Source organism: Arachis hypogaea, chromosome 20 (assembly GCF_003086295.3).
Source record: "Arachis hypogaea cultivar Tifrunner chromosome 20, arahy.Tifrunner.gnm2.J5K5, whole genome shotgun sequence".
NCBI classification, from domain to species: domain Eukaryota; kingdom Viridiplantae; phylum Streptophyta; class Magnoliopsida; order Fabales; family Fabaceae; genus Arachis; species Arachis hypogaea.
In genome coordinates, this window is record NC_092055.1 from 12,246,644 (window position 1) to 12,258,466 (window position 11,823).

General features: G+C 28.1%; 1 protein-coding gene across 1 annotated transcript; it reads left to right on the forward strand.

The window, feature by feature from the left end:
- Window positions 1-919: 919 nt before the first annotated feature.
- On the forward strand, window positions 920-7,800 carry LOC140182945 (uncharacterized). The gene is made up of 7 exons (XM_072230925.1): window positions 920-1,230; window positions 4,927-5,206; window positions 5,447-5,512; window positions 5,844-6,126; window positions 6,217-6,475; window positions 6,573-6,818; window positions 7,485-7,800. The coding sequence occupies exons 1-7, from the start codon at window positions 920-922 to the stop codon at window positions 7,798-7,800; spliced, it is 1,761 nt and encodes a 586-aa protein (XP_072087026.1).
- Window positions 7,801-11,823: the final 4,023 nt, after the last annotated feature.

Genomic DNA, 11,823 nt, shown 5'->3' on the forward strand with positions numbered 1-11,823 from the left:
ATGATCATACACTGCTTGCCTATCGGAATCCCATTTCAACACCTCGGCAACTGACAACAAACCCTTCGGACCCAGAGACTTAAACAAAAAATCCATGACAATATCATCATCTAGTAACCTATCGTCTACATCCAGGGCCTGGTAAGGTTTGGAGCACCAAAATAAGGGAAACCTTTCAACCAAATGCTCGTTCAGATAGAAGGGAAAATCCTCGGGAACACTCCTAACCTTAACGAACATTGATTTGAAATCCTTAAATGAAGACTTATACAAACCAAACACCGCCCGACGAGGATAGCTACTAAGATTTACCCACAGCCCTCTATTCACTCCCTTTGCTTGAAATAAGGAGAAAAACAACCTAAGAGACGGCGGACACTCTAAAAGCTCCATCAAAACCTCAAAAGCTCGAACGAAACCCCAGGAGTTGGGATGTAATTGGGTTGGGGCACAGTTCAACCAGTACAAAACCCCACACTCAAATTCGGTAAAAGGAAGTCTTACCCCCAGCTCTGTGAAAAGGCAACTGTACATATAAAAATAGGACCAGTCGTCTAACCGGTCACAAACACGATCCTCCTCCCCACAAGGCAGCAACTCAATCCTAATATCACTACCAGGCCTAACCCAGACACCCGACCCTAATAGTTTCACAGACTCTTCATCATCAAACTGGGATTTGCGTTCTCTCACCCTAACATCAACCCAATCATATGAAGCACCCACATTACAGTTCTCCATCGAAGACAAAGAAAGAAAAAAGCAAGATGAAGAAGAAAGAAGAATTAACACGGACCTTGCTTGCTCATTTCTCAGACAAGAAGAAGAAAATAACCTCTATCCCAGATTACAGCAGTTGGGAAGAAGAAGAAAACGCAAAGTAACATAAAACCCACAAAAGAAACGGTTACTAGGCCCTATGCATTTACTTCAGATTGGCAAAAAAGAGGGAAGCATTAAAACCACCACACAAACCAATGGACAAGGACACCTAGAGAAGCGGAGCGGTTCTTTCACATCAATCATTTCACACTGGCGCGAAGTACGAAGCCACTCACAACGCTCTGTGTTCCCAGACAGAACCAAGCCGAGCTTGGGGGCTACAAGGGTTATGTGCGACAAACAAAACTCGGCAACCGAAGATTGCGGTATTCTCGGTCCAAAAGCTCGCCTTAGTCCTGTCCACACCAAGGCAAGCTTGGGGGCTATGATACGTCACCCTTATCCTCGGTTGCACAGAAAGGTCGGCCCCGTATCAGTCACCCGAAATACTCGGCGCGTAAATATCGGGGGCTGGCGCCACATTAAACAAGCTCGGAAAAAGAGCAGATAAGCTCAACCTTACCCGTTCGAATAAAAAGACACGTGCATCATAAAGCTCGGTCCCGTATCAGCCGTCCGCAAATCTCGGCACGTGATCAGGACCAAAACAGCATCACTCAACTGAAAATAGGAAACGTGCTCAACTAGTTTATAGCACCAAAACAGAATATCTCAACCAACCTATAAACTAGGACTTATCCACTAACGGGCAGAAGACAACTCCTATAAAACCTAGCTAATATGCTTGGCTAGGTCTAAGGTTCTATCACTCTAACTCTCTCACTCTTTTCTCTTAACTCACTCACTGTGAACCACTACTGACTTGAGCGTCGGAGTATCTTGTGCAGGTATTCCCGCCGCGGTGTTTCACTTCCAGCCGACGTCAAGCTCTTCCTCCTCGGTGTCAACCCACTCGGAAGCGCTTAAGCTCGGCCTCCCTAGTGTTCGGACGAACCAGTCTTCATACAACACATTATGCCTTCATTATATTATCGCAGCACCGTCTGGTTGAGTGACATTTTCTTTTATTATTATTATTATTATTATTATTATTATTATTATTATTATTATTTTGCGCACGTAAAACAATATTAAAACTTAAAAGTTAAAATCCAATTTTATTTTATGCGCGTTTATTTTACTTTTTTATGAAAAAATGTTTTTAAACCTAAAAGCAGGTTTATATATTTAATTTGCATTAATTTTAATTTATGAATAACCAAATTTTAAAATAAAAAATTGTTCGCTTTAATAGAATGACCTACAAATATATTTTTTTTTTGGAAATATAACTAAAAAAAAATTTAAAATTAATTTTAAAAAATAAAGGGTTAATATAGACGATGGTTCAAAATATTGTGATTTAAAAATTTAAGAAATTAAATTGAATAGTTTCGATTGCTATAACTGAGGATTATCCACATTAATTAAAAAAAAAGTAATATTAAGCTAATTCATCAAGCATCATAAATTTAGTGCTTGTATGTTTAGGCATTATTAAGTTGATAAAAAAATTAATGAAAAAGTTTTTTTTATTAATTTTTTAGTGTGTTTAATAAATTTTTAGTAGTAAAAGTAAAAGTATTAGAAAAATAAAAAAAAATATATTTTTTGAGAAGTCAAACATAAATATTTTTATATAGTTATATCCAAACATAATTGATAAATAAAAAAATTCTTTTGTATGAGATATTCAAACATAAAATTATTTTTATTTTTATAAGATCTTCTCAAAAAAAAATAACTTAAAAAATATCTTTCTTAAAACTCACCTAAACAATCTTTTTTATTTGATAAGATAGTAAAAAAAATTTTTTATACCTCTATATATATATATATATATATATGCAACAACACAGCATCAAACGTTAATGGTAAAGAACTGGCGTGTGCAATTCTGTGAATATACATAGCAACCTTGTTGAATTAAAAATTTTTTTTTAAGATAATTAAAGCTCTCTCAAATATTCATACGTAAATTATAAATATATATACGTGAAAAAATCTATTAACGCTTGACGGTGACTCGAAGAATAAATGTATTCCTAATATTTACCCATTATTCTACCAATCTAGTTATTATTGACCATTCTGAGTTAATAATTCCTCTCTCCCCTCCCTCCTCCTCTCTATCACTAACATGTAATTCTTCAATTTACGTATTTTCTATTAAAAAATTATTGGTAAACTCAGATAAACTCATCAATTATGGTTATTTAGATATTTTTTATTAGCAATAAAAATAGATTTAATTATAATTAGTTAGTCACTTTAGCATATATCAATTAAAATAAAAATTAATTTAAATTGTTAGTTATTTAATGCATAACTATAATTAATTGTAGAAAAATACATTAAATAATTAATAAATTAAACTAATTTTTATTCTAATTGATATATGCTAGAATGATTAACTAATTATAATTAAGTTCACATTTATTGCTAATAGAATCTACGTAACAAATTCGATCAATAAAAAGATAACGGTGTGATCATTCAACATTTTAGTTTACTTTTGTTGTTTAATTTGGAAAAAAAATTAGGCTGTACATTATCTTATTAGTTAAAGGCTACTATAAATTGTTTATTATTAAAGCTTCTAAGAGTACAAGTATTTGTAGTGTCAAAAAAATATATAATCTATTCTATTATATAAAAATTGGATGTCTGCACCTAATGATTAAGCTGACGTGGTATGTTTCGAAGAGTATTTTTCGATTTAATTGTTTTAACTTATTCAATACAATTTATTGCACTGACTTAATTATATTAACTAATTGATTTGATTAGATATTTAAATATTAATATAATTAATATAATTTATATTACTTAATTAATTATATTACATTAATTATAATTCGTTATATTAGTGAATTAGTCTTTTCATTTATAAAGTCTAAAATAAAATAAATAAATTATTATTATTCTAATTAAATTTATTTATATACTATATATGAATTAACGTTAAGTTATAAAATATAGAACTTGTGGATTGTGATAAAAATGCAAATCAGGAAAAAAAACGCATACAATTATAGAAGAATTAAATCTATCCTCTTTATTTATTTTTAACCATCGTTTTAGATTTTATTTTTTTTTAAACCAGTGATAGTGGAATTTTATTGATGCTAGATAAAATTATAGAAGAATCAAATCATAATTTACATTTATTGATGCTAGATAAAATTATAAATTGTTGCTCTTTCAATCAAATCATACCACATACAAAAATAAATTAAATTAAATAAATTGAATTTGCATCTCTATATAAATTCGATTTAGGCAAATATGTAGTAAATTAAATTCATAAGGTTCGAATTATATGCAACTTCTGAATAATTATAATGTTATGGGTATTTTATATAAAAATTAATACAAAAATAATTTAAATTCTGTACAATATTTTTTTTTGTATTTATGAGCTATTAAAAATGAACAAAAAAATATTGTATGAAATTTGAATTTTTTTTTTTGTATGGGTTGTTGTATAAAATACTAATATCATTATAATTATTTATTTTGAAACAGAGTACAACTAAGATTTTATTAATAATTTTAACTAAAATATTTTTATAAAATTTTAAAATTTTTTATTAGGAGCACTTTTTGTAATTATTATAAATAACTTTATAAAATTTAAAAATGGCTTAACAGATGTTATGAGTAAATCGTCTGACAAAAAAACTCATTACAAAATCGGTCGTATATGTGATTAAAATCGGTGAACCGTTAGAACTGGTTGGTTTTTTTAAAAGGTTTCCGGTTTGTTAATAACTCCTCCAAACGGTGCCGTTTTGACTTAAAAAAAAAAAAACTGAATCCCCAACGACTTAAGCCCGTAACCCATTCCCACTCCCACACTTCTCTCCTCTCCTCTCTGAAATTGATGTGAAAATGAAAGGCCAAATCTATAATAGCTGAGATTCTTGATGAAAATGAAAGGCCAAATCTACATGGAGCTATTCAAAATTACATGGTACATGGTCCATGTGGTCCGTACAACAAGAATTCACCTTGCATGAAGAATGGATCATGTTCAAAGTTCTATCCTAAAGAGTTTAGACAGTGAACACTCATTGATGAGGCCGGATTTTCCAAATATAGGCGTACTGATAACGGTCGAACAGTGAAGAAAAGGGAATGTGTACTAGACAATAAGTTCATTGTTTCATATAATCCAGAATTGTTGCTCAAGTTCGAGTGCCACATAAATGTGGAATACACATGCCAAATAAGTTCTATTAAGTATCTGTTTAAGTATGTACACAAGGGTAATGACCGCGTAACAGCTACTCTATACAATGCTGGTGATCCGTCAGAAGCCACACAAGTTGTTGACGAAATTAGGAATTACTACGATTGTAGGTACATTTCGGCATGTGAGGTAGTCTGGCGTCTATTTGGATACGAAATCTAAGAGAAAGAACCATTTGTGATTAGACTTCCATTCCATTTGGTGGATGAGCAACCTGTGGTTTATGGTAAAACTTCTAATGTGAATGATATCGTCGAAAGAGCAATATCTCATAAGTCCATATTTTTGGGATGGATGGCAGCGAACATGTTATATCCATATGCTTGAAGTCTGACTTATGCTGAGTTTCCAACCAAGTTTGTTTGGAAGGATGATTCTTCAAAGTGGTTTCTTCGAAAGAAAGGCTTCACAATTGGAAGACTCATGTACCTACAGGTAATGACGAGTTTATATTCAATTTTGATCTTACTTATTTAATGATTTAAATTTAAAATCTTAACAGTCTATACCCCACGTCCATTTTATTCGATTTATCTACACTAGAAAATAAATGTTCAAATAACTTTCAACAGTTATAATCTGTAGATTATACAATTTTTTATTTTTCTATATTTTTTAGAAAAATTATTCTTATGCGGATGTGTAGCTACATAATAATTAAAATAGCATAGCTTAATCCATTTAACAACTTAAAAGTGGGATTTTAACCCAATTTTTTGCAGCAAATATTGAAGAATATTACCAACGACTTCTCTTGAATATTCAGAGAGGATGTATGAGTTTTCGAGATATAAGAACAGTAGGAGGAACAATTTATGCTATGTATAGAGATGCATGCTTCGCCCTTGGACTCTTGCAAGATGACAAAGAATTCATTGATGCAATTAAGGAAGCAAGCTCATGGGCCTCAGGATCATATGTTAGGAGGTTATTTGTCATTCTATTAACATCCAACAATATCTCAAGACCAGAACATGTCTGGGATAGATGTTGGCATGAACTCTTAGATGATATTTTGTATCGACAGAGAGCTGTGATGAACATGAGGGGTGAGTTTTTATTAATTACAATGATAAAAGTTCTTCCTTATTGATCATTTTTAGTTTGATTGGATTTTTACAGTATCGTATAATATACAGAGTTAACAATGTCAGATGATGAGATTAAGCAGTTGTGCTTAATGGATATAGACAAGATCTTACATTCCTATGGTAAAACCTTGAAAGACTATCCTCCAATGCCTTTAACAACTGAAGTTGATAGTTCTTTGTTAACCGAAAGGGTTATTAGGGAAGAGCTAAACTTTAACAGCGATGATTTAAAGAAAAATGTCTCAGACATGTTAGCCATCGCAACACCTGAGCGGAGATATGCATTAGATAAAATTGTTACAGCTGTGTATTGTGATGAAAGGGGGTTTTTTCTTTGTGTATGGTCATGGGGGTACTGGAAAAATATTTCTCTGAAACCTTATGTCTGCTGAGATTCGCTCAAGGGGTGATATAGTGTTAAACATTGCTTCGAGTAGTATTGCATCTTTACTTCTTCCCAATAGAAGAACGGCACACTCAAGGTTCAAAATACCGCTGAATATAACTGAGGATTCTGTATGGAACATCAAACCTGGTTCCCCTCAAGTAATGTTGCTATTGAAAGCCAAACTTATAATTTGGGATGAGGCTCTAATGGTTAGTAGGTACTGCTATGAAGTGCCTGATAAATGCTTGGGTGATATCATGAGGTGTTCTCTAACATATAGCAAAGATTTGTCCTTTGGAGGAAAAGTGGTTGTACTAGGTGGAGACTTTAGACAAATTCTTCCTGTCATTTTACGAGGATTGAGACAAGATATCGTTCATTCAACCATGAATTCGTCTTACCTTTGGAAGTTTTGTCAGGTGCTCAAACTAACAAAAAATATGAGACTCTCTGTAAGGACGATTGCTTCAGATCAAGAAGAGACAGAGCAATTTGGTGAGTGGTTATTGAAAGTTAGTGATGGTCTAATAGGTGACAATATGGATGGTGAATTTGAGATATATCTTCCAGGAGATATTGTTATTCCTTCTTCGGACCAGACATTTGATGAGTTGGTTCATTTTTCTTATCCAAATATTTTGGAAAACATGTCCCCAAAAGATTTTTTCAAAGCAAGAACTATACTGGCTCCCACACTAGACATCGTTAAAGAGGTCAACAACCATCTGATGGCTATCATTTCTGGAGGGGAAAAATTATATCTTAGTTTGGATTCCATTTGTATGGATGAAGGGAATATGGAGTGTCAGCTAGATCTCCATGGTCCTGAATTACTGAATAGCATAAATTGCTCTGGTTTGCCTCCACATAAATTAATACTCAAGATTGGTGTTCCGGTGATGTTACTGAGGAATATTGACTAATCCAGTGGTCTTTGTAATGGTACAAGGCTACAAGTTAAGAAGTTTGGAAATCATGTCATAGAATGTGAAGTCTTAACGGGTAACAATGTTGGTCATATTGCTTTGATTCCAAGAATGAATATGGTACCAACAAATGAAACCGTCCCAGTTAGATTCCAACGAAGACAGTTTCCTATAACAGTATCGTTTGCCATGACAATTAACAAGTTTCAGGGACAAACTTTATCTCATGTTGGATTATGCTTGCCCAAACCAGTTTTTACACATGACCAACTATATGTGGCACTTTCAAGAGTTACTTTCCTGTTCGAAAAGGCATAGGAAGAGTTAAGCCAGCATAGAGCAAAGCTCAACCTTCTATTAACGGGGCTATTTGCTATAGTTCTAAGAGTAAGAGAGGTTTAAAAGTTTTACTTATAAATCATGTAGGAATATCTGCAAATTCAACCATCAATATTGTTTATAGAGAAGTCTTTGAAAAAATAGTATTCTAATGTAAATATTTTAATTTTATTTTAAATTCTGTATCAGTGTATAATTATTTTACCTTAAAAATATAAAATAATTATTACTTACTTTTTTTAAGTTAAACTTTGATTTTAATAATAATTTTATAAATTTCTTAAAATAATAATTATTTTGTACTTTGTTTTAAATATCGAAGCATATATATTTTTTTATTTTTATAAATTTTTCTGTGCTGAACACGGGTCATACACTAGTACTAAATAATTTTATATTACTTAAAAATTTAGTATTTAATTTTTAAGTTTAATTTTAATGCACTAATAATCAATTAAAATAAAAAATAATTATTTTTATTAATGTATTATTACTTAATTAAATGAACATTTAAAATTATTTTACATTGACAATGTTTTAAAACTAAATTTATACTATAAAAATGGATGCTTTTAGTATGATTTTTAAAAAATAAATAAATAACAAATTATTTAATCATGTGACAGACAAATTTATTCATTTCTTATTAATATTGAATTTCGACTCTTGTAAAAACTAAATTCTAAAGTGATAGCCACAAATTTCTCAATTCAGTCAAATATTAATAAATATATATATATATATATATATATATATATATATATATATATATTTGGATATAATTATATTAAAATACATTTATTTTAAAAATATATCACTTTCGTCGAAAATGTTTGGTAACAAAAAAAATATATTAAATGAATAAAGAATGAAATTATTAGAGAAAAAAATATATTAGTATTTAGATATAGTGAAACTATCTTTTTAGATACCATATTTTAAAATTATCTTAATTAAATGAATAAAGAATGGAATTATTAGATTATATATATTATTAAAATTTATATAGAAAAGGCGTAAAAATACACTGCTTTCCATGTGAAAAATTAATTAATGACTATGTATGTCAAAATAAAATTAATATTACTTTTAAATTAAATTTTAAAAAATAAAAATCAAAACTGCATCATTGATCAATAGAATTCGAAGAGAATATAAAATTCTCTGTATATACGGTTAAGTAATTAAAACCAATATATTTACGGTACAAGAAAATCCAGGAAGATATCATATTTAAAAAAATATGTGATCACAATTCATAAATATAAAAAACCTCCCTGATTTGAAAAAAAAAAAAAAAGGAAGATTGTGCGATAAAATAAATATTTTTGCCATTATAAAATCAAATAGAGAAATAATAATTAAACGATATTTATAAACTAAAGAAAATCCATATAAAAAAATAGACGATAATATCAAGGAGGCCACTCGGATAAAGACGTCTAAAACGTCTTTTTTTAAAAATATTTTCATGTTGTGTTTTAATTGGTTTCTGTATAATTTATTCGGTGTTCCTCATCACATATTATTAAATTCCTCAAAAGATTTTCTTTCCAAAAACAATAAAAAAACATTTAATTTAGACTAAAACAAAAAAGGTAATAGATTAACTATTAGATTTTTTTAAAATATTATTTACATAAAAAATATATCACATTCATCAAAATATATATATATATATATATAACAAGCTCTTAAAATTTTTATAAATAAAAAAATAATTAATTTTTATTCGTATAATATATAAAATAATTACTATATTATTATTATATTATAGATCAAAATTTACTAATTTAAATTTTATTTTTATTTTTAATATAAGCATTAGAAATAAATAAATTTTTTATAACAAGATGTAATGTAACAAAATATATATAATATTAATTAGTTTTTAAAAAATTCTGAAAAGATGATTTTTTCTAATAAAGTGTTATTAAAAAATTAACATTATAAAAACTAATTTCAACCAATATGATATAATAGGTTATTAAATATATTTAATACAACACACATTGAATATAAATTTTTATTGAGTTTAAATTTTAAATAATTTTTAATTGAATTTCGAATATTTTTATTTTAAAGAGTTAGAATATTTTAACATCATTTTTTTCGTATCTTTTTAATTGAGTCTTTGATTTTTTAAATTATAAACCTTATTTATAATTAAGAGTAATATTTTAACACCACCAATTAGTCACACATATAAAAATACAAGAACAATTCTATTGTGATAATTATAATCTAACTTTATAAGCAATACAATACAATGAAACTATATATAAGTAATATAACTAAATTTTATCTACATCTATAGTCACATTTCATAAATAATATAATTAAATTATATTTATGTTTATAATTAAAATATGAATAAAAATACAAAAAATTATCAGGATAGTTAATTTTTTTCGTTCATAATTTTTGTTATTATTTTTGTTGTGAAAAGTTTAATTATTTTAATAATTAATTATTTTTTAAAAAAGATAATTGAATAACACAAAAAAGTCTTATTAAGAGTAATTTATTTATATATAATTAAAAAATAATTGAATAATTATATACGGTAAAAAATTAATATTATTAAAAAATAAAATTAAAATTTATTTTAAAATTAAAAATAAAGTTTATTTAAAAATAAAATAAAAATCATGTTTTTTTTTTCTTTTTTCCAAAATTTATCTACGAGTAATTCTATAAATATTTTATGATGAATAAAAATATTAAACTCGTACTAAAATTTATTCTAATAAAATTTATTTTATTCTGCTAAATGTTAAATAAACTATTGAAAAGAATTTTGTTTCCTCCATTAGAAAAGGAAACACGTCACCAAATAATTTATCATCCGAATTATATATGAATCAAATTGATAATATGAGGGCTAACACTACAAAAATCAATAATAAGGTTAGGGACTTACAAAACCTTTCTTAAGATCATAGAAAAAAAAACGTTTATATTTGTGTGATATATAAAATAAACAATTATCATATTATTATTATTACATTATATATATATATATATATATATATATATATATATATATATGAGCAAAAAAGTCCAACTGTTTTAAAGTAAAATTTTCTTTTAATATTTGATTAAATGTTCTTATATTTAGTACTTTTTTTTTGCACTTCCTCTTAGTTAAAAATATAATCATTATAATTTTTTAGTTATTATTGCTAAGGGTGTTTACAGATGGGATATGGTTGAAATTTCGATCCAATCCGCACTAAACTCATTAGATCAAATTCGATTTTCGCACTTTTTATGTTTGGATCAGATATCAAATATATCCATAAAATAAAAAATATTAAAAAATTTTATTTTTATAAAAAAAGTCAATAATTTTTTTTGTTTACTTTTGTAAACATATTTACTTCTATCTGATTAGAGTGTGGATCCGATTCGATCATCTTACAGATCAGATCATATTCTCAAATTACAGATCAGATACGGATAAATACTGTGAATTTATATGGATATGATCTAATCTATGAACACCCTAACTACTACTATAGGTTCATTGTTGCAAAAGAATGCTTCTTTCATTATAAGCCATTATTAGATCTTAATTACCATTAAAACAACTTAATTGTCAACAAAGAGATAATACTTATTGGTCTCTGAAATTATATTCGTATTTGAATCCATAGTTGTAAAAACCGAACTGAATCGGCTGGTTCGACCGGAAAACTAGTGAACCAGACTAGAACCGAACCTTCGATTTACTCCTTAGACCGTTTAAAGAATAAAATCAGTGTGAACCGGTAAGAACCGGTACAAACCGATCTAACTGAACTGGTCTGCTTGAAAAATTTTTTAAAATATCTCCACAAGGTCTCGAACCAAGAACCTTGGAGCAAAAGCAACCTCTACTTGCCACTTAGCCATTGCACTTCTAAGTATTATATTTGACAAATACTAATTATATAGTATACATAAATATCTAATTTAATTTAATTTTTGTTTTTCTATTTTTAAAATTAATTATATTTT